This window comes from Patiria miniata, unplaced genomic scaffold (assembly GCF_015706575.1).
Source record: "Patiria miniata isolate m_02_andy unplaced genomic scaffold, ASM1570657v1 HiC_scaffold_17, whole genome shotgun sequence".
NCBI classification, from domain to species: Eukaryota; Metazoa; Echinodermata; class Asteroidea; order Valvatida; family Asterinidae; genus Patiria; species Patiria miniata.
The window spans coordinates 3,138,485-3,161,249 of NW_024037055.1; the positions used below are offsets into that span (position 1 = coordinate 3,138,485).

General features: G+C 41.2%; 3 protein-coding genes across 5 annotated transcripts; 1 reads left to right on the forward strand and 2 right to left on the reverse strand.

The window, feature by feature from the left end:
- Nucleotides 1-2,023: 2,023 nt before the first annotated feature.
- Nucleotides 2,024-6,404, reverse strand: LOC119723469 (probable indole-3-acetic acid-amido synthetase GH3.9). The gene is made up of 7 exons (XM_038194136.1): nucleotides 6,255-6,404; nucleotides 5,070-6,101; nucleotides 4,529-4,670; nucleotides 4,169-4,333; nucleotides 3,925-4,070; nucleotides 2,809-2,879; nucleotides 2,024-2,528 (listed from the first exon to the last, which is right to left on the reverse strand). The coding sequence occupies exons 1-7, from the start codon at nucleotides 6,373-6,375 to the stop codon at nucleotides 2,307-2,309; spliced, it is 1,899 nt and encodes a 632-aa protein (XP_038050064.1). The 5' UTR covers nucleotides 6,376-6,404; the 3' UTR covers nucleotides 2,024-2,306.
- A 2,407-nt stretch (nucleotides 6,405-8,811) lies between these two features.
- LOC119723977 (GH3 domain-containing protein-like) lies at nucleotides 8,812-12,386 on the forward strand. The gene is made up of 7 exons (XM_038194900.1): nucleotides 8,812-8,932; nucleotides 9,225-10,250; nucleotides 10,682-10,820; nucleotides 11,020-11,184; nucleotides 11,524-11,672; nucleotides 11,787-11,863; nucleotides 12,124-12,386. Exons 1-7 carry the CDS (start codon nucleotides 8,812-8,814, stop codon nucleotides 12,358-12,360), a joined length of 1,914 nt encoding a protein of 637 aa, XP_038050828.1. The 3' UTR covers nucleotides 12,361-12,386.
- Nucleotides 12,387-12,751: 365 nt separating this feature from the next.
- Nucleotides 12,752-22,200, reverse strand: LOC119723470 (AP-1 complex subunit sigma-2). 3 transcript variants are annotated; one of them, XM_038194139.1, is made up of 5 exons: nucleotides 22,044-22,200; nucleotides 21,493-21,671; nucleotides 20,447-20,555; nucleotides 19,641-19,778; nucleotides 12,752-13,600 (listed from the first exon to the last, which is right to left on the reverse strand). In XM_038194139.1, the coding sequence occupies exons 1-5, from the start codon at nucleotides 22,044-22,046 to the stop codon at nucleotides 13,553-13,555; spliced, it is 477 nt and encodes a 158-aa protein (XP_038050067.1). In that variant the 5' UTR covers nucleotides 22,047-22,200; the 3' UTR covers nucleotides 12,752-13,552. The 3 variants fall into 3 exon arrangements, with proteins under 3 accessions (XP_038050067.1, XP_038050066.1, XP_038050068.1); XM_038194138.1 differs by lacking the exon at nucleotides 12,752-13,600 and adding an exon at nucleotides 16,333-16,497; XM_038194140.1 differs by lacking the exon at nucleotides 12,752-13,600 and adding an exon at nucleotides 16,333-17,082.
- Between the last annotated feature and the right edge of the window lie 565 nt (nucleotides 22,201-22,765).

Sequence of the window (22,765 nt, forward strand, 5' to 3'; positions counted from 1 at the left end):
AGCCCCCCGTAGAACCGCCACTGAGGTGCGTGGGTTCGAATCCTGCCAGGAACATGGTGTTTGTGCCCTACTACAATTGCCTCTCCACCCTGCAGGAGTATAAATGGGTACCCTTTACCTGTGAGGGTCGAGGACCTATTGAGCGCTGATATCGGCTGCCGCGTGGTCCCATGGCCTGATGAATGGGGTAATAGTTGTTCAAGCGCTTTGAGATTGTTGAAACGACGGAAAGTGCTATATAAGAACAATTATTATTATATATAATTTATTATTGTTTTATAAATTTTGTAAACCGTAGAAATATTTCTGAATTGAGCGGAACAAATGCAGTTTTCATAATAGGTACGCGCTATATATGGCGGTTATTTGCTATAGTCTATATGTTTTATTATTGTTGAACATAAAGTTTTTGACTTCCTCGAAATACGAACTTCATATGATTGAACGGGGACGAGTTTAAGTTACTGGGTCTGTTGATGTGAATAAAATCCCTTTTAGGAATGTTTAGTAATACCATAGGCCCAGTTGCGTAGCAAGGGGGGGGGGGGCACGTGCCCCCACAAATTCTAGTGTGCCCCCCCCCAGCCCCCAACAAGGGGGCATAGGCTAGACCTTCACATAAATATTCGGATGGTGACAACCAAATGTATTTTTTTCATGAGCAATGATATTCTTGACATCTTGATTAATGGATAATATGGATATGGAACTGCCATTTCATCGGATTATTTATTAGCTAACAAGTATGTTTTCATTGTATATAAATTGTTTATTACCTACAAGTTATTTAAGTATTAGTTTGTTCAGTACTCACAACAGATGGCCAGACTTGTTTTTGTAGTCATCCATTCATTTCGAATGTAATGTTCCTATTGAGGTTAGCAGTATTAATTGATGGCCCATTGAAAATCATCTGTCAGGCTACCATCTGTAAATAAAGCTATTATTATTATTAAAGCAACGCAATATTTCGAGTGCCCGTTTTTATCGTTGCTCATTTACAAAATGATTTTCTGTTATTTCATTTTGATGTTGGTAAAATTAAACGTTTATGTTTTGTCTGATAGGCAAGTAATGGTTGATTTTTATTGCACATTTTAGAAAAGAGGGGAAAATCTCATGAAACAGGTTGACATTTAACTACGCTTTTGACATTTGCCTTTGTTAAAGATATAAGAACACAATGTGGCTACTTCTCGGTACAAATTAGAATTCTTCGCTGAAAATCAATTACCTTCAACACAGTCGCCAATTTGGCCCCAAATAAGACACGGAGGCAAACACATGTGTAACTTTTCAAAGGAATATGAAATGTCACATTGTCAAAAATCGTAGTTAAAAATGTCAACCTATTGTTAAGAACTTCAACGCATAGCTGAATTCAGGTGGGGGTGTTGGCGATATTTTTCCGTCCAGCATTCACCAGCTGTCCTTTGCGCGTGGCACTATTCACGCGACTTTGCAGCGCGTCCATGAAGAACCCAGAAGTTTTGTGCACAGTGAATGGCGCGTTCGAACGCGCGTCCGATCTAGTTATTTTAAGTTCTATATCTATGTTTCTGGTATGCGCGCGCGTCGCCGTAGCCATGCGCGTCGGCAAAATGAAAAAGTTTTTTTCAATGAAAGATGATGTCTCAAAACCGCCAAACTCACTGGTTTGACTGGAATCCTGCTGCTGCACAATTTTAACGTGTTTTTAGTTTGGGTTATTGTCGAGAATAAGTTTTACGTGGCCTCTCTGGACTCCCATATACATGTATTTGCACTAAGTTTAGTCGGGCACCATTTGCAGTCATCAGCCGACATTTGAAGCAAACAAATCAGGTAAAAAAAAAAAGCCGCGTCGCCGCACCACTTTTTGGGCAAGCTCCATACCAGAAACCGGAGACTTTTTTTTTTTGGCCTAAAGAAGTCTTCATGCACATGAATAGAAACATTTAATAGTAAACGTATGTTATTTGCCACTCGCACTTACTGCCACCACAATATTATTTACGAAGTGGCTTTATTAGAAGTGGATTTTTTTATTTACATGTACTTGATACACGAAACACCCGGTAACCATAGTTTATGGGTTACAGTTTTACCATTTGTGCCAAAGTGTGTGAAATAATTAAAGAAGTCTTCATGCACATGAATAGAAACATTGCTCAGGTTATTTTGCGACAACTATGTTTATAAAGTTACAGTAGTGCAACTACAATAGGTAACGTAAACTTTATATTAAACAAACATTTTGAGATAAAAATTACGGAGACGAGGCCTAGCAAACAGCAACGGTCGGCACAGGACAATATACTTGACCTCTAGTTGACCACCCTCTCCATCATCCATTCTACGAGTTCCCTCGTCTTCAGCTTGCGAGGCGTCTTGTACTGGTTGGAGGACGCTGTGGTGCGAGATATGGTGAAGTCCTCGAGGTCTGTGAACGCGCCTTGGGCGACGAGATGCACGTGTGGTGCGGAGATGGTGCGACTTGCGCGAAGATTCTTGTAGTAGTATTGATGATGCTGGAGGTACTCATCGAACTGAATCAAACGGAAAAGGTAATTTTGGTATAAGGATTGAACATTTGGTTGGCCTGACGATTTTGTTGTGACCTCCATCAAAATGATGCGCCGACCGAAGTTCAATTACTGTAGAAGCATTGACCTACACATGCAGAAAATGCACGAGATGAGACTAAAGTTCGTGGCAACCCATTTCTCTCCAAAAGTCTTGTCAATTATCACAAATTATTTATCGACTTTCGACTGAAATGTGTTCATTTTTGCAAGTTCCCACGTTGGTATAAAACTCGAATCTTACCTTCGACAGTTGGTTTTCAGTGAAATCTGTCTGCTCTTCGTCTATTTCGATGAACACAATGTAGTATAGCTCTAGGATATTAAAACAGTATTACATTTGATTTTTTAAACAATCATAATTTGAGTCTGATTGATCAGTACTGTTGAGGGACAGCAATTAATGTATACATGCTGAATAGACGAGCAAAAGAAAACTATTATATACTGCCACATTTCGTCGCTTTGCTCACGAAGTGACAAAAACCTAAAAATTTGACAAAAGTTCATTCTGAGATAATCGCATTTAAAGTTATTCATTTTTTCAAAAGACATTTTCGACCACTTTGCAGTAACAGAATTCGAAATTTTTTGCATTGTCCGATAGGATATGATTTGCTCTTTGTAAACTCATAGTTGTTTGTTAAAAATAGTTCGTAATTAAACTGTAATTCATTAATAAAACTTTTTTGCACTTCGTGAAAACATCAAAACTTTGGGTCCCATATTTTGCCAATTACTTTGTACACAGTTTTTGTCACTTCGTGGGATTTTTTCCGACGCAACAAACTTGTTACTTTTGCGCGTCACGACAGTTGAGCGCGCGCGCGTCTGTTCTTTTTCAACATCGTTCGCGCGCGCGTGTATGCTCCCATCCTTCTGCGTGTAGACCATTGCATAATTTCTGGCCCTGCTCACGAAATGACTTTTTGTCACTTCGTGAGAACATCTTACACATTTTTACACTTGGTGAAAATGAAAATCACCGATTTCAGGCTTTTTGTCAATTGTTTGTTTACAATAATTAAGAAAGTAAACAATATTTTGCCTTGAAACTTGGTCAAATTGTTCCTTGAGACAACTATAATAAAATGGCTAGTTAAACTCAAAATCGAATAATTATCGATTTTCGAGGTTTTGTCACTTCGTGAGCAAAGCGACGATTTGTTCTAGAGAAAGCTGTCTTTAAATTTTGCGGCTGACGAAACGAGTCGGATGCCTTTCAGGCAATTTGTAACGAAATCCACCTCTCACAAAGGTATCCAAGAGGGACAAGATGCTGCTCTAATGCAACAGAATGACTTGCCATAATGTCCCTTTACTGGGAACATAAATCTCCTTGTCGTCCTCGTGTACTCACCAGGACTGTCGTCGTAAATTGGGCTCTCTGCGCATGTCCAGTCTACCAACTGCACTCTAGGCCAGCTGCCAACTGTCGCCTTTATGGCAGCGTCCACAACTTGGGCGTTCATCTTCTCGTAGACTAGATTCAGATACTCCCCAATTCTAAATTCAAGAGGTGACAAAGAAAAGATTTTAGCTCTTTCGACCAGTAAAAAGTAAATTCATATCACGTTAATACATTTATTTTCTGACGACTGTACCTGTACAACATGCGGATGACAGGGCATCTTTCATGGAATCCGGTGACTTGGACGACATCCCCACTTCTGTACCGGTAGAGACCAGTCCGAGTCGTACTCACCAGTTCGTATCTACCCCCAACCTCCACCTCATCTATTAACAAGGTCGTAGGATCTTTCTCAAGGCTGGAGGAAATAAGAATCAACATAAGACAATATTTATAGAGAAGATGAGAGCTTATCAAATGCGTTAGCACATGAAGCTTGATAGTGATAGGCTATTTGCTGGAACATAAAACTATTGTTAGCTCAAAGCTTAACACATTCCATTAAATGGACCTAATCAAATTACTATAAAACGGAGAGACAAACAATACTGACCATTCCTCTTCTGGAATGAACTCATACACGACAATGTTCGGTATTATGACGTATCTTGGTTCCTTCTCTGTGACCCACATGTTGACGGTTGGGGATCCACACTCGGTAGTACCGTAATTAAACGCACTCACACACACAGTACCTGCTTTCAAAGAGTCAAACACGCTTTGAAAATATGCTGATGGCTCATGGAAAAGGTACATTATTAAATCAAACCCAACTGCTCGCAGTAAGGAAATTTCAAATTGAGCCGACTAGGGCATCTCATGCTGTCTTTAGTTGAGAGGATTAAAAAAAAAGGCCTCGACATACAGCTTAGCGGCAAAAGCCTCAGTTTTAGTGCCATAATAGCACTGAAACCGAGTTTATTAAGTTACGAAGGCATATCAATCAATGTCCTTAGCTAAAATAGATAAGATGTAATTTCGACAAAGACAATAAGTATGACGAATATGCATCAGGTAGAAGGGTGCTAGAGTTAAGCCCATGCAGTCGTTTGTAAAAAAAAAAAAATCAAAAAAAAAATCCGAAAGATTCCTACCGTTGGCGTATTTTTCCTGAAGTTTTTCCTTAAAGCCCGAGATATCGATTCCGTCAAGCGCTTGCAAGTGAGGCCAGATTCTCTTCACGATTCCCTCAAAACCTTTCTCGAATTCCCTTCTCAACTGGCATACGCGGGCCTGGTCCGGTCTGAGATAGCCTTGGAGGGACCGGCGCACATCAGGGTCTAGAGGGATCTTAGTATTGATCTTCCCGGTAGAAAGGTCCTCCAACATCGCCCGCCAGTTGGTCTCGAGACACGTCAGAGCTCGGTACAATTGGGAGTTGAACGCTGCCTGCAGCATTGCCAGATTGGGGTCGGCAATCGCAAACAGCATGTGAACATACATGGCGGAAGGCTCATGGGTGATAGTGAAGGCTGGAGGCGGAGAGCTTTGTTCGGGAATGATTACAATTGATGTGTCATTCTCTGTGACAAACAGAAATGAAGCGGCGGCTAGGCCAGTCTTTGTGACCGAAAACTTCGGATGGGTGTAGAGAAAGCAGCGCTTCTGCACTGAGCTTGGCCGACTGATTCCTTGGTAAATACCAAGGCGGTAGAGTTTGAAGGCAAATGATTCACCCTCCCAAAAGAAACCACTGTAAGGGACTTTCTTGCCGGTTCCAGTGGTTCCCGAAGTGACGCCGAATCGCAAGGACCTCTCGCCAAGAAAGACGCCTTCCTCGCCATCCGCCAGCCGCTGGATGTAATCCTTGAAGTGATCGTATGTGGTGAGAGGATGCTTCCTGCGGAGGTCTCCCAACGATCGGATCTCCCCAAGACGGTTCTTGCGCCCGTACTCCGTCTTGGCATGTCGCCTGGTCAGCTCCCGGATCAGATCCTCCTGGGCTTCACGCGGATGTTTCCACATACGGTTGGCCTTTGCCAAGATAAAGGGCGTGGCTAGCCATTCACCTTGGTGCCACCAGTAGGAAAGGAGTAGGCTGCTGAGAGTGTGGCTCTCAGAACAGCGGAGCGTCGAGATATGGAAGGCGATTAAGGAGGAAAGGAACAGAAGAATCGTCACAGCACCTGATTAAAATAATAATGGAATAATGGAGTATATAAATCATAGCACCTGATTTCAGGAGATTATAAGGGCTGCTTGACGTATAATGCTGATATGTTTTTAATTATTTAAACACTGTTACGTATTCCAAAACATTTACAAATGACTGTTCATACCTTCTGTTATTCGGAGGGCGAGGTGGGCCTGACAAGACAAGCAATGACCGAATAGGACTGCAACTAGAAGGGAAGAGACGATCCCCCAACACGCACATCGAAAGTTCCACGTCACCGTCATGGTGCCTCACTTTTCTAATGTTACCAGTCAATATCTCTGTAAAATATATAGGCATATATTACTCTTACAAGGTTATAACACTCGCCACCGAATGCAGTATCAAGCGACTTACTTGAGTTTAAATATAAGTCACAGTGAGTGTACGTGTCTCTAATTTAGTGGGTGACGGAATAATGATTGTTGCTTTACATTGCGTATAGATAATGATCCCCGAAATAATACCACAGCTGCCATTTTCTCTACTGACCTGAAGTTTGTACTTTGCTACCTTCATGAAGTTCGTTTAATAAACAGCAAATCCGTTACGCAGTGTGTACTCTAGCGACCGGTCGCTTTATGTAGCCGAAGTCAGTGCGAATGTATGCTGGTAATTTTTTTTGAACTGGACCCACTTGTCTCCATTCATGGCCCTCCTCTGGATATGGGACGAGTTCAAGTTAGAGGTCTATCTATGTCACGGTGAATAAAATACCATTTCCTGAATGTTTAGGGAAACATGATTCACTCATTAATGGCCTGATGCTAAGAACCAACTGGTGTTAATATTGTGGAAAGGGAACGTAGGCAGCGGCGTAGCCAGGGTTATCCTCCTAGGCGGACGTGTGGGAGGCGGGGGCTTGAGGTTCTAATGGAGGGGCGCCCAAAAATTGTCAATGAAAGGTAGACAGGTGTTTTTTATCACTGGACACCCGCCCTCCGTGAAATCAAATAGTGTGTGTGTGTGTGTGGGGGGGGGGCACCATATTCACATGGGGCGCTGTTCAAAACGTATATCATGCCTACATTAGACAATGACTACCGCTATTCGCTTTCCAAGGGACTTACAATAAACAACCACTCACGAAAAAAATAGAGTTTTGGTGAAAAATACGCACGAAATCGCGGAAAAAGAGGGCCTTTATGTTCTTCCAGATAATCATGGTAACTCGTGGCTATGCTTTTCTTGGGGTAACAAATTTTCGGTGGGGGGGGGGGCGACTCAGCGGGGGCGAACTTTTTATGGAGGGGGAGGGGGGAGTGCGCCACCATACTTTCACATGGGGGCGCTATTCAAATCCGACGATGGGAGCGCTGTTTAAATCCGACGATTATTAGCACTATAGTATCATAATCAGCGTGACATATATCCCTTTTTTGACGATTGATAGTTTAATTGTTGTATCGTCCTTATATTATTTCACTGATAATGTATAATTGTGTTATATGTGTCAAACAAAATGTGCCAATGATCATTTCAGAATAAAGACAGCTTGATCCAGCACCTGATGAACGAGCTGTTATCATTAAGGCCGAAGGAACTTAAAACAATTAAAGGATTAATTGTACGCATTTCTTTTTATGATCCTACTGTGAATACTGCCTTCACTGCAGAAAGCTGTGTTTAGCAATTTAAAACTTTTTTAAACACTTTCTTGCTATCAGTTTGTAAGCATGTTTTAATACATGTACTAAACATGTTTCATGTTATTATGGATAGTGTTAGCCATTGGACATTGATGTTTAGGAATTGGACCCGCAATGATTACACTGTTAAAAATATCCGTAAATTTACGGACTCCGTAAATTGAAATATTCCGTATTTTTTGCCGTAATTTTACGGACTTTCCGTAAATGCAAATATTAATTATGCTAATTAACGTGATTGCAATCAACCAAATTTGACCAAACACCTACAGATAATAAAGTACATCTAAGTACATATTGTTATTTCACCCACAACCGTTTACTCATGTCCAAACTCATGTTCAGAGTCTGATTATTTTACGGAATCAAAAAACTTTTCCGGAAATTTTGCTGCAGGAATACGGAACGCTATTTTTTTTGCTGGCAGCAAAATTTCCGGAAAAGTTTTTTCGTTCCGTAAAATAAAAGAGGCCCTTAACATGAGTTTGGACATGTGTACACGGTTTTGGGTGAAATAACAATATGTAATTGGATGTACTTTATTATCTGTAGGTGTTTGGTCAAATTTGGTTGATTGTAATCACGTTAATTTAATAGCATAATTAATATTTGCATTTACGGAAAGTCCGTAAAATTAAGGCAAAAAATACGGAATATTTCATTTTACGGAGTCCGTAAATTTACGGACATTTTTAACAGTGTAGCTTCTGAACATGTTAATACAAAGTGATAGCAAGATTGTGTTTAACTGCCGAACACAGTTTTAAGAGTGTTCTTTGACCTGTCATGTATCACATTTTAGTAAACCGCGAATCGTTGTGCATGTCAAGTTGTCACCGTTTGTATTTTGACCCGGCTTGAAACCAGGATTTGATAACCTAATGCGAGAGGGCATGCTGAAGAAGCCTTATCGTATGGGTCCTCTGACTTTTTAAAATAGATAACTCCACACCAACACCAATTAAAACATTGGATTAGGACAGCCATCCGACTGAAGTTCAAGCCTACAATTTTTTAAGTTTCACAGTCAAAATGGCGGTGACATGGAGTGTTCACTGTGCATGCTGGGGGATGATCTTCTCGCTCCTAGCTGCGGTCCTATTAAATCATTGCTTGTCTTCCCAGGCTCATCTTGCCTTCCGAGTAGTAACAGGTAGATTAATGATCAAGAATCAACTCTGCACGCAGTGTTAAAGAAGTCAAATCCTTTAACAATTCGCCTACTACTGTGGTTTGTATGGCGCCATCGGCCGGGACATGAACAAACAAGCAGAGTTACCACACATGAATCAAAAATGGTGTTAAAAGATTATGCTACTATGGCATATCCACCAAAACTGGTACATCTAATAAAGCAAGATGACTTTATTGTACCGGTATCCGTGTATCAAGCCTACATCACGAAAATTTTTGAATATTCGATCTTTAATATTTTGTTTCATCAGGTGCTGTAGCCGCTTTGTTGCTCCTCTCTTCCTTGATCGCATTCCACATCTCGACGCTCCGATGTTCTGAGAGCCACACCCTCACCAGCCTACTCCTTTCATATTGGTGGCACCAAGGTGAACGACTGGCCGCACCCTCCATCTTGGCAAAGGAAAACCGCGCGTGGAAACATCCGCGTGAAGCCCAGGAAGATCTGATCCGGGAGCTGATCAGGCGACATGCAAAGACGGAATACGGGCGCAAGAACCGTCTTGGGGAGATCCGATCGGTGGAAGACCTCCGCAAGAAGCATCCTCTCACCACGTACGATCACTTCAAGGATTACATCCAGCGGCTGGCCGATGGCGACGAAAGCGTCTTTCTTGGCGAGAGGCCCTTGCGATTCGGCGTCACTTCGGGAACCACTGGAGCCGGCAAGAAAATACCTTACGTGAGATTCTGGCTCGACGGAAATGCCCGGTGCATGGAAACCAGGCGTTTGGCTATGTATCAGGGCACTCACCGACCAAGCCCGGTCCAAAAACGCTGTTTCCTATACACCCATCCCAAATGCTCTTTTACCAAAAGTGGTGTAGTCGTTTCACCGTATGCATTCATCAGCCAGAAGGACAAGATGCGTTTGTCCGAACTCAGCTCTCCGCCTCCGACCTTCACTATCACAGATGAGCCTTCTGCCATCTACGTTCACCTGCTGTTCGCTATCGCCGACCCCAATTTGGCTCTGCTTGCTTCCATGTTCTCTCCCCAAATGTACCGAGCCCTGAAATGCCTCGAAACCAACTGGCCGGCGATGTTGGAGGATCTATCTACCGGGAAGATCAATGCTAAGATCCCTCTAGACCCTGATGTGCGCCGGTCCCTCCAAGGCTATCTCAGACCCCACCAGACCCGCGTATCCGAGCTGAGAAAGGAATTCGAGAAAGGATTCTATGGCATCGTGAAGAGAATCTGGCCTCACCTGATGGCAATCGAGGCAAACGACATGTCCGGTTTCCAGCAGAAAATCGAGGAGAAATATAGTTCAGGTAGGCTGAGTCGACTTTGTTTCTTACAAGACCTTCACCAATAAGAACAAACTTGATGACTGATTCCGAGTTGCAGTTCCATTGGGCGTGGAGTTAATACAAGAAACGCTGATTCTCAATGTAATACATAGGAAACACTAAAGGCCAACTTAATTTGTCAATGAGAAAAATAAAGGATATCCACGGATCCTTTAAACTCAGCAGCCATCTTAGATATATTTTCAGGAGAGGGGCAGTTTGTAGCAATACATGTACACGTACTGGCACAATAAAAGGTATATTTTTGTTTGTATACCTTGCATATTCCTGATGATGAACAAAGGCCGAATCCCCGCCCGTCCCCCCCCCCATAAAAACGCCAACAAATGATCTATTACAGGCAAACCTCATGTCGTTTTTTCTTTGTTGATCTCGGTAACGTTCTTTTGCAGGTGTTCCCTGTTTCAGCTGGGGCTATGGGGGTACAGAGGCTGGTCAAGTCTCGATCAATATTTGGATTCTTGAGAAAGAACCACGATACGTCTTCTGTCCCCACATGGCAGTCTGTGAGTTCATTCCGGAGGAAAACTGGTAGGCCTACATGTATACGAGAAGAGGTTACAGTTTCATATCGTAGCCCTTGCTTTTATCGTCTTTAGTTTCTGTTGATTTTGCGGCGACAATGTGCGAATACCAAAAAGATGTCGGTCAAGTATTCCATCCCCAGAGGAGGCTAGAGCTAGCCTAGAGACTTCCCCATCCACTTCTTCCTGCCTTTTTTTATCTATAGTTCGGACGAAGACCCCAAGACTCTTCTTATGGACGAAGTGGAGGTTGGTGGGAGATATGAACTGGTGACGACCACGCGCTCCGGACTCTACCGCTATCGGAATGGAGACGTCATCCAGATTGTGGGATTCCATGAGAACTGCCCAGTGATGCGCTTCCTATACAGGTAACCAAAACTGACTAAACCGAAATAGGTAACCAGAAGGTTTCTAAGCAATGTGAGATTGGAAGGTTCAAGTAGGAATGGGTGGCGGTTGGTTGCTTCCTGTGATGAATCGTAGGGTCTTATTTGTGGTTTTGAAGATAACCTGTCCTTTCCTCGGCCTTGCGAGTCATGCCGCCCCTTCTTTTGATCCGAGTCTAGACCCTATCACTTGAAACGTCGAGTAAGAAAGAATGCTCTTAGAGATAGATGGCGCAACAACAAACAATTAAATAAGAAGCCAAAGAAGCAATCAACATACAGCCTTAAAGCATTAGCTGTTTGTGTTTCTCACCCTTGCAGGACAGGGGAATATCTCAACCTAGTCTACGAGAAACTGAACACCCAAATTGTGGACGCTGCCATAAGGGCGACGGTTGGCACCTGGCCAGGTGCGCAGTTGGTTGACTGGACATGCGCAGAGAGCCCAGTATACGATCCTGACAATTCAGGTAAGCTGCTCAAACACTACAAATGATAATGGTTGCCATGACTAATACGAGAGATTCTTGATTCAAACAGTAAGATCGTTAAACCTTGGTCTTTACGTACATTGTATATCATAGAGCTGTTCTACATCGTGTTTCTTGAGATCGATCCTGGCGAGAGGGAGCTGAATGTTACCACGGAGCAAAGATCAAAGGTAACTTATTCAATTTCACCCCCCCCCCCCATCTGTTTAAGACATACAGAACATATATAGTATACAGTTGCTTCACAATCTACAGTTCCAACTTTTCAACACTCATTAAAAGCTTTCTCAACTTATCTGAAAAAATAAGGTTCACCTTCGGTCAAGAAAAATGAATTCGTACGTAAAGGCAATCCTCCACCGTCCCCCCCCCCACCCCAAAATAGAAAACAACATAATTATAACACCACTATTTTTTTCTTAATTTTTAGTTTGATGAGGATCTCAAGCAAGGGCACATCTACTACAAAGGTTTGCGTGGGAATGGCACCGTCTCCTCCGCCCACGTGAACCTCGTCAGGCCAGGCACCTTCCAGGAGCTACGCGATTTCATCTTGTCTCGCTGCACGGCTTCCATCAACCAGTACAAGACGCCTCGCAAGCTCAGGACACGGGAGCTCGTAGTGTGGATGATGGAGCGAGTGGCAGAGACCAAGGACACCAAGTAGGGTGTTTATGGTTGAAACTAGATGTTCCCGAACAAAACAACTCATGCGCTTCGAACCCGAATGAAAAGGTATTCGGGATGGTACTGACGAGAACAGTATTTCAAAGTACATGCACTCAAGACATACTGGCTCATGGATTTCCCAACAATAAAAAAGCTAAAGTAGAGCTGATTAATCCAATATTCACTTTAATGTACCAGATAGACACAGTTATAACGTAACAATTTTTTAAATTGAACTCGACACATTTACTTTTTTGAACGCTGCCGGTGGCAGCAAATACCCTTGCGTTTATATCGTGTTGGCGATACTTTCCATCGACAGCGTTTTGGACATAATGCTGTATGACATCACACGATCAAGAAATCTCTGGCAATAAGGAAATTGTAACTGTTGTTCACTTCGTACGTAAGCTTTTATTCATCTGCCATGTGTACAGAATATCAGATAAATTGTGTTTTACTGCAGTACTTTTTATCATAAGCGAACCAAAAAAATCCCCCACAAAACGTAACATGCATGTTACGCCAATATCTTTTAAGTTTTTAATAACAAAACCAGATAACTGCACACAAGAAATTTATTACATGGTGCTAACGTAAATCTTCATCTTATTATTAAACAACAAACCAAATAAGGAATCATGATAAAGCGGACACCATGATGTATTCGCAACAGTATTTTCTTCACGTAATTGTATTCATGAAGTGTAATGATTCGTTCGTGATTGGTTAATTATTTTACAATCCGAAAATTACAAGGACGATACTTGTTACTCGTTACAAACAAGAAAGGTTCAGGATAACTGCAGAGAAGCACTGGGGTAATAGAACCGAGTGTTAACTTTGTGAAGTAGACACAATCATGAGGCTACACGGGAAAACTATACATTGTTTCCCTTGGTACAAATACTACAGGTATAGGTCACAATTTATACAATCTACTTATCTACCAGTAAAGTACAGGACTGAATCACTTCTATACTTTATTTCCCATCCCCAAGACAGCAATATACTGGGTGACAATGCACCGCTATCACATTGAATTCAAGTTAATCGCCATGCTTATTTGAAACAATCAAAGCATGTACATGTATATTTCCTTTTCACCGGTATGGAATTAGAATGGCATTCTAAGAATACTTAAACAAATGTAGACGTTACTTTCCAGCATGCATCAAGGATCGCAATCATCATGTCAGTCCAAGTTCCTCCAGCACGCTTTTGTTCACCTCAGCCTCCTAGATGACAAACAAAAACAGGAGAAATAGACAACTTTTTACAGTAAAGACAAGGCACAGATACCAAGTGCAAACGTTAAAAAGTTCAGTCATATCAAAGTTCAAAGGTTGAAGATCATCACATTCATCGAGCTCCTGCATTAGTTTACCTTGGTATTTTGGTAAAAATCTTGTCAGAAATGAAGTGTGTATGATTTGCAGAAAGGTCAAAGGTAAACAGGTCAAGGTCCAGTTACTTGAAGCCCCGAGGATAGTCTACGGAATATGCGAGCAGATTCGGCGATTAATTATGCGTTGTGTTATAAAACATGTCAGCCAAATTGACCAATCAACAGCTTAGTCCACATTTGTTTTAATCAATATGACACCACAATTTCTAAAGTCGACTCCGATTGGCTGGCGCGCGGGGTCGACTAACATTTTGCATTGCTCACATTATACGAGATGTTGGTTACAGATTTGGAGAACGGGTGATACTCAGACTATACCCCGAGGAAGGACGCTGGCACATAATGCATGAAAGCTACCCTCGCTGGTCAAATTGTTTAATTTTCAAAAGAAACAGTAGTATTATTACACAAACACGAGGTTATTTTTTAGGGGGGGGGAAGTTAAACGTATTTGAAATTCTACACACTTTTCACAAACACGATAATGAATTTCAAGTTACTTGTCCATTAAATTAACTTCTCTTTATATTGTGTTTATTAAATTCTACTAAACACTGTGATTTCATCAACACATAAATCAAAGAATTAATTCTGCTTGTTACTGATTCAACACGACACGCTTCTTTCTTTGAACATGACCCCGTTGCAAGTATCTTGCAATAAGCCTCTGTACTGATGACGTCACACTTTGTTTACGTGTGTGCTTTCCTATGGTGCTCAGTGGACCGTGGGCCCCACTGGCTCCATAGGAAAGTGCACATGTAAACAAAGTGTGACGTCATCAGTACAGAGGCTTACTACATCATCTAGTACTGAATCCAACGAATTCAAAGAAAGCACGATTTAAGTGTGCTAAATCAGAATCCATAAAAAGGCTTGCACAAAAGGTCTTTGGTTTATTGCAAACATCCACGGAATGGGAATGCAAAAGTGTTCACGTTGCTTTACACCATCTTATTCAGGGTAGACCCACCAGATTTCTTCAATACAATGTACAATTGAATCCAAGCCATTTTATATCAGTAATTTTGTTTGAAAATTATGTTCATGTACATCTGAACCGTATAAAAAAAAATCCCTTAAAAATTCAAGTTCTTGAATAAAAGTGTGTTCAATATAGTAGACTTAGACATAGAGGAAACTATTGTGTATACGTTTTTATAACTTTAAATCTGATGAGGTTCATAATGGTGACCAATGTTTTATCAAAGCCTCAAAAGCCAATTTGAAGTTCCAATTTCACGCTGGAATCAGGTATGAAAGTTGAAACACATTGATTTTAACGAAATATAAAAAAAAGTAAACATTTGTATAAAACATAGGCCTACACCAGCTTTATACGTTAGAATTTCTGCTACTAAAATACAACAGACCACCTTTGTTACAACTTTACTGTCTTTGTCTTACTAAATAAATAATACATGTAGTACAAATTCACAAAAAGCGGTTATGGAATGTTATCGTTGTCACAATAATAATTAGGAATGTCTAAAATATTTGGCATTAAGGACAGAAAAAGTTAATTTTATCTACCAACAAGGTTTTGTGATAAGGGAGGGCACAATCACAGATACAATAAAGTCTGGAGACAAATAGTCAAGGCTTCATTTCCTTACTAAGGTTATTTCACAGGGGAAAGAAAGGAGCCCCGTTCCTCTTGGTAATTTTTCCCTATAAGAGCAGGGTTAAAGTAGGACCAGAACCCCTTAACCCTGGGGTCAGCTCATAAGTCCGACGCCTCATAGGTCCGACGCCTCATAAGTCTGACAAAATCGCATCCACTAACCAAATAAAGGCCCATCCTCATAAGTCCGACGCTTCATAGCTCCGACGCCTCCTAAGTCGGACAAATTAAACGCCTCGTTTTTCCGTTGTCGGGCTTATGAGGCGTCGGACCTATGAGGCGGAATAAATAAATGTTATGGCTCATAAGTCCGACGCCTCATAAGTCCGAAATTTCGGACTTATGAGGCGTCGGACTTATGATACGGCCCCTTAACCCTCCTGCTATTTACACAGTCACAGCATGGAGCTATACATTTTTCACAGACAGTCAAAATTCACTTCGACTTCCCATGTTATACTTTTAACAAAGGCTAGTCACCAGCAGTCAGATCATGTCAAGCTAGCACTGTGACTAGTCAAACTGGGTCAACAGACAAAGCAGGCAAGTTGTGGTCACGGCTGTTCACTCACCCGGAGTCAAAACATAGCTGTATCAAGTTACTTAAACAGTCCCAGCCAGTCAATCCTGCCTTGTGTAGGCTGAGAATTCTTAACTTTTGAAACAGTCACTTGAATGATTTTGACTACATGTACTTGGCATAGAATGGTTAATGTAGTGCCTTACCAACAAAAAAGCTACACTGTAACACCGTTCTGTAGGTAACTAAATTTCTCCAAATCACAAAAAGTTGTTTTTAAAAGAGAGGCCTTTTAGACGGTTTATTAGCCTTAATCACTTTGCTAAGGTTGTTAAGACCAAGGGCTTATTCATTCAAAGCGTTACTAAACGGCTACTGTTAGTCCTTCCAACGTGCACTTTGTGCCTGGTTTTCTTAATTTTTTTTTTTTTATGCTACCGATAGAGGTGCCACATCCTGAACAAAGAGAAACAGCAGGCTCCGGGAGTATTCTCCCCCATGGGAAAATGGTAGAGGCAAGCATTCGTGCATGCGACTACAGGAACCCCAGTTGTTCTAAGGCAGTGACGGTAGCCTGGACTTCCTAGGAGAGGGGGGAAGAATGAAATGACGGAGGGATGATGAGCGAAAGGAAATGTTAACAAGCTGGGGAGGGAAAGGGAAGGGTTTGGGGAAGATTGGGAGGGGGTTTGGTAAATGTTATGGTTTGGGTAAATGGAAACCTGGGGTGGGGGAACAGTTCCTCAGAAATAGACAAGCACAGCTGGACAGACAAGCTATAACCCTGTGCAAAATTGATGCAAGAAGTGAACAAGAGTCGAGAAGCCCATCTCTTGCTAACTCAATCTGACAAATCTGATAAATTGCTGCAATAAGCGAATCCTGCTGAGAACTAGCCAAGAAGCAAACATCAAATGCAAATAAGCTGGTGACCGTACAAATTTAAGCCTAGCGGCTTTGAAACACGCCCACAAAGTCACAGCAAAGGACAAAAGGTGAACATGCAAACATAGCAGGCTGGATGATGAGAGATGAAGGAAGATGCAGGAACAAAGCGGTGAGGAGAAGGCTTGCATGGAGGACAAAGAGGATGCAACACAACATCAGCAATGGGATGTTTAGTGGATACAAAACTCCTCTATTGGGCACTTTGAGGCGTATCCAAATCCTACAAGACACAAAGAAGAGGATAACATGAGGGAGAGTGGTGAGGGTGAGTTAAGAAATTGAGAATGTGGTCTTAGATGAAGCACGGGTCTGACTCTGTAGAGACTTATGGGCCATCTCAGACACCTACAATGATTTCAACATTACCTAGCAATACTTTAATGTTTAAGTAACTATGGAAATATTCCGTCAAAATACTGTAAGGAGTCCATACTCAACAGAACCAAGAGGATCAAGGTAAACCTCTACGCATGTTCGATATCCTCTTTGTTTCGTTTTCATTTTTCATGTCGGAAAAAAATATATGGCGATATTCCATTATATAATCACCATAACGTCATTTTTAACTTTACGAAAGTTGCTGTTATGTCGCAAGATCTGCTTAACGTTAGTAGTATCTTCGCAAAATCGTGAAGTTATTTTTTCTTTTCAAGGCAAACCAAACTTGACTTCTGAGTGGTAGTCTAAGTATTCTACCAAATAACATATCCTCAAGAGGCATTATTGCCAAACTGAAGAATATACAGATTTTCCCGGTATTGCGGTATTTTGACTCAATATGAGTACCAAGCCATAAAAAAGATGGCGATATACGATCAATCGTTATATCGAACATCCTCACGAACCTCTGAGTACCATGTATACTGTAACTGTGGGGGAAGGGGGGGGGGGGGAAGAAGGAGGGAGGGAAGGGGGGAAGGTGATGATTTTGATAGATATCTGGACATTTTACGTGTGTACTGTGCCTACAGTGTAACAAGTTGACTGGCCACAAATGGGTGGTAAAGTTGCAAATAGGCTGAAATTCTTATACAACACATATTAACTTATAAACTTGTAAATCGTCGTGGACAGTAATCACATGCTCGTGTGTACAGTGCTAATAATTGTCTTTACTTGTTTCATTTCCTGAGAGTAAACGGGTGCACAATTGCTGACACTAAAGGCACCAGTACCTGCATCTCCTGTCCCGGGTTCGAATCCAAGCAAGGAAGCAACAACTTAAGAACTAAATCAAATCTTCAACATGACCATCATTCTAAAGCAAAAATGTCTTTAACCCTAACACCAACAGTCCTATATTCTCAATTTTTAATACGATTTTTCGAAATTTTAATATGAATTTTAATATGATTCTTTTAGGGCTAAAAGACACTCACAATTCCCTGGGGCTGTGCATCTGAACCGGGTACTGGAGTACCCGACCGTTAATGTCAGGAAACAGTTCCAGATCATGGGATCGGGCACCCGTAACCAACTTTACAAATTACTTGGTTACTTCTCAGACAATGAAAAAGAAAGGTTTTGAATGTCATTTGTGGGGAATTTTCAAAATAAAAACCAGGCCACATGGGAAAACACCACATATTTCACATTTATGACGCTTGTGAAAGCTGCAGTTTACACCGTAAAGCTATAAAGCTCACTGTAAACACTTGTACCTCGCTGTATTGATGCGCTGATAAGTATTATCATGCAGACCTTTGTAAACAATCTTAACAGCAACTTCCGCGATTTGAATTTTGGTACGCTTGGCGTTGGGTTTCTTTAACAGGTACCCAGGTACCCATGTTTTTTATTAATCGGCTACCGGGTTCAAGTACTACCCGTAAATGCACACCCCTAGAATTTCCCCGACCCCCGATTTGCAAAGCTGATCCTCAGAAGTTTCATTGCTGATAAAGCTACCAAATAAAAATCGTGGACTGTTATCCATTTGTGCATCGTTTTATTTCACACCTGTTGTCACTGGATAATTTTGAATGATGTTTAACATTAGTAGTAAAGCGTAAAGCATCAAATTTCAAGCAGAGAAAACACTTTTGGAAATTCACAAGACAACTGTGCAAATGACCCAATGCAGTATTCACACGTAGACAAAGTACCGACAACGATATTTTGTTGATTATGACAGATCACAGACGGGCCAGTTCATAGTGTGCATAACAGTCACCAGAAAAGTCGAAAGCCAGTGTCTTGGTAAAACTGAAAACAGTGCCTCAGGGCCTGAATACGGTCATGTCCAAATTTCCTGGCTACGGCCTACGGCCGACAGTAATACACAAGTCTATGGGATGTACTGCTAAGTGGATGCAGTCCCTGCCACACGCGCATGTGCAGTTCGGGCGATTCACAATGCACTGCGACACCAAGAGTTTGTATTCATTTTTCCCAGCATATTGTGGGAGATGGTCGACAAATTTGCAGCGCGGGCGTTTGAATTTGTTAGTTTTTCCAGTCAGTGGTTTCATAAGTGTATGATTCGAGTATCTGTTTGACCTTTTCTTTTCTTGTTATCAGTGTGGTGTTTTTTGTAAGGCTGCAGAATGCTACGCCCAAACTATAACAACTTAGCTCAAGTTGTCTACTGACACTTGTTCAAATGGGCCATGTTTTGTCGACCGTAAAATTGAAAACTGTACTCCCCATGGCAAACGCTTGGTGGCATTGTGAATCGCCCGAATTGCCGGCCACAGCCAAGTCATTCTGACACGGTCGATGAAAAGGAGTTTCTGTGACTCCCACCATCTTTCATCAGATGGTAATTTCAACTCTTACCTCCTGAAGCAGGTCCTGTGCCTGAATCGCCTTCAAGACATTCTTCTTGCTCGTTTCCTGGATCTCTCCTCCTAGCATCAGCTCGTCCAGCATGAAGTACGCCTTCTCAAAGTTGAAGATGATGTCCAGCTCGCAAACCTACACAGCAAAAACGAGTATGAAGAAAAGGTAATTTTCCATTGTGAAGAGTCAATTGGAAGAATCTTTGTGACAATCTGGAGGTCATACATTTGATTGGAGTCCCGTCTCGATAATTTCTCTTTAAAGCATTACAATTATTGAAATTATTAACATTAGATCCATCATCAATGAACAGTGATTCATGGTTCACTATTGCATTTTTCTAATGAATTTTCTTTCGACCAAAGAAAATCGGTTGCAGTGGCATTCATTTCAAATCGTAGGTCACACTACAAAGTGACGTACATGTACATGCATCATGTGAACAAAGTCTATGGACGATCCGTCACTGCATGGTACACCCAACGAAATGGTTTAACACTCTTGCTATTTAAGAAGTCACAGATGATCAAAATTTCCTTCTTCTCCCCTGGCATACTGTAAGCAAACCCATGGGAGTCTTGACCAATATTGACCCAAGTAATAATATGGCTCAGATTGCACGTTTTCATAGGAGGGTCAAAATTGTAAAAACTACATTTTAAAAATCTTTCAAGACAAGTTTGAAAATTTTCAGTCATTTCAAAAACTTGGGCAGCACAATCAATGGCTGGAATTCAATCACTAAAGATACTAAGATTACAAACACAAGCATGACCACTGTGGAGGGTTTGTCAGCAACTTACACTTCCGAAGTATTTGTCCAGCAGCTCCACGTATCTGTGGATGATTTCTAACGTCAAGAGTTCATTGTCTTTATCTTCAATAGCACAGCAGAAGTACAAGCTTGCGTACCTTGGAGGGAGAAAACGAAACCATCATTCAAATAACTATCAAATTATAAATACAATTTCATTTCTCCTATTAAAGTTTGTAGATAAGTCCATGTTTTCAAAACCAAGAAACCAATTATGAGAACATTAAAATTGAATTTGAACATGATTTTGAGGCCAGGTACTCCCCGTTAAAAACAACAGCTTTGGCCTACATGTACATCATACATGTAAGAAAATCCAACTTACAAGCTAGCAATTACAATTTTAAGTTTATTTAAAAACAAAATTTGCATAAGGTGTGTACATCCCTGCTTACTATCCTAAAAATAGCACTATCCAAGTTTACTGTTCTAAAAATAGCACGAACGTACATGTATTTTCAGCCACTACTTCAAGAAGAGAACTAGCCCCATAAATGTGGCCTATTTACTGGACTGCCTCCGTAAACATAGGCCACACATCCACATGTACAAAAAACGTGTCGAAATTTTGATTTTCACATTTAGGCTTACTTTTTATGTTTTTTTGGCTTTAGCAGCATTCTCACCCTCTATATAGGCTAATCAGAAAGTGCTGCCTTTTTCAGATGTTCATTTTTCGTGAAATTTCCAGAAACATTTGCACACGTTTGCGTATCAAAATTTCAACATGAAATTTCACAAAAATTAAACATCTGAAAAAGGCAGCACTTTCTGATTAGCCTATATAGAGGGTGAGAATGCTTCTAAAGCAAAAAAAATCTACAAAGTAAGCCTAAATGTGAAAATCAAAATTTGGCAAAGTCGACACGTTTTTTGTACATGTGGATATGTGGCCTATGTTTACGGAGGCAGTCCAGTAAATAGGCCACATTTATGGGGCTAGAAGAGAACATACTCCCTAATCCAACTACGCGGTAAACATGCGTTTACAATTACATGTACAATATTGTAAACAATTATGACCACGTGTCATACCTTTTGTAAACAATTTTCAGATCTCTCCACTCCAAGAAGTTACACATCTTTGGTTTCCGCGTCAAGACGGTATTGATGAGTTCCCTAGTAATCTTCTTCTTCGTCTTCTCAGTGTGGGCTTGGTACCATTTCTGTAGGCGGAGTTTGCCCTGCCTACTAAACAGCAGCATGAATTGCAACTGCAGAAAAATGAACATAAAATGGGTCATACATGTATTTACTTTGTTTTAAGTTCGGCATTATAGGTGGGAGAGGACAGCCGGGAATTGTTTACATTGCTTTACCTAGGCCTAGTTCCCAGACCAAAGTTCTTGTCTAGAAACTTGACTCTTGAGTCTGGAGCTCTGAATGATAAGGCTGTTAAAAATAAAATAATAATTCTGCTTCCGATTAGCAGAATAAAATTCAAGTGCTAAATACAGTGTCGGAAACACACGCCTATTTTAGTATTTATCGAAACATTTTACAGAACACTACAAGTACAAAGTACAAAAAATCCCATACCAATTTCACATGTTTTGGGAAAATATGAACACCTAGTATTTACTTACCATTTTCAGGTTGATCTGTATAAATATCTCGAACAGTTAATGAGGGCAAATTAGGTCAGAATAGTATATTTTTCATCGTTTTGCATCACAAAAAACAGCGCTGCATGAACAGTGTGGGCGAGTCCTTCTTCGCAATGGTTAACAATAGAGGGCGCCCTATTTTTGACGAGGTTGCAGACACAGGTTGAAGACTAGACCAGTATAATAGACTGCATGGCACTTACGCACACTTTCCCAAATTAATAATACAAAAATAATCACCACTCTCCAAGGTGTTTGAGACACACATCAAATTAAAGCATCGCTCATCATCTTTCATTGCCTGTCCAATTTTGGGGATTAACTGATTGGTGGAGAAAATTCACCCAAAAAAGTGATGCGTGCGCTCCGTTCGAAAAAATCGAACAGACTTTTCTTAAGGGCTATATAATTTCATCCAAATTTCACAGAAATGCAGTACTGACCACGGCTTCCACCGTTTTTCTTTTACAAACCCCCGAGATTCATGGCCCACAATATGCTCTAATTGATGCCAAAGAATTGAGGGCATAAAAATCGTGATTTTGCCCGCGTACCGTATGCAGTTCTGGGCGGCCTATGACCTGCACCATAATGGCAAGAGTTGCACATTGTATATCGCCCTCCCGTACCGTCCGGATCTGGCAGAATTTGTTCCAGCATGGTTCCAGGGATTCGATGACAGGAGCAATAAAACAGTTATG

Coding starts and splice junctions, on each gene's coding strand:
- LOC119723469 (XM_038194136.1), bottom strand. CDS start 6,375: ATGACGGTGACGTGGAACTTTCGATGTGCGTGTTGGGGGATCGTCTCT. Junction 4,671..5,069: donor TCAGGAAAAATACGCCAACG/GTAGGAATCTTT, acceptor CTTTGAAAGCAG/GTACTGTGTGTGTGAGTGCG. Junction 2,880..3,924: donor AATTTACGACGACAGTCCTG/GTGAGTACACGA, acceptor TTAATATCCTAG/AGCTATACTACATTGTGTTC.
- LOC119723977 (XM_038194900.1), top strand. CDS start 8,812: ATGGCGGTGACATGGAGTGTTCACTGTGCATGCTGGGGGATGATCTTC. Junction 10,821..11,019: donor TTCATTCCGGAGGAAAACTG/GTAGGCCTACAT, acceptor TTTTATCTATAG/TTCGGACGAAGACCCCAAGA. Junction 11,673..11,786: donor ATACGATCCTGACAATTCAG/GTAAGCTGCTCA, acceptor TGTATATCATAG/AGCTGTTCTACATCGTGTTT.
- LOC119723470 (XM_038194139.1), bottom strand. Junction 20,556..21,492: donor CTGAAAATTGTTTACAAAAG/GTATGACACGTG, acceptor TCTCCCTCCAAG/GTACGCAAGCTTGTACTTCT. Junction 19,779..20,446: donor TGGACAAATACTTCGGAAGT/GTAAGTTGCTGA, acceptor TTTGCTGTGTAG/GTTTGCGAGCTGGACATCAT.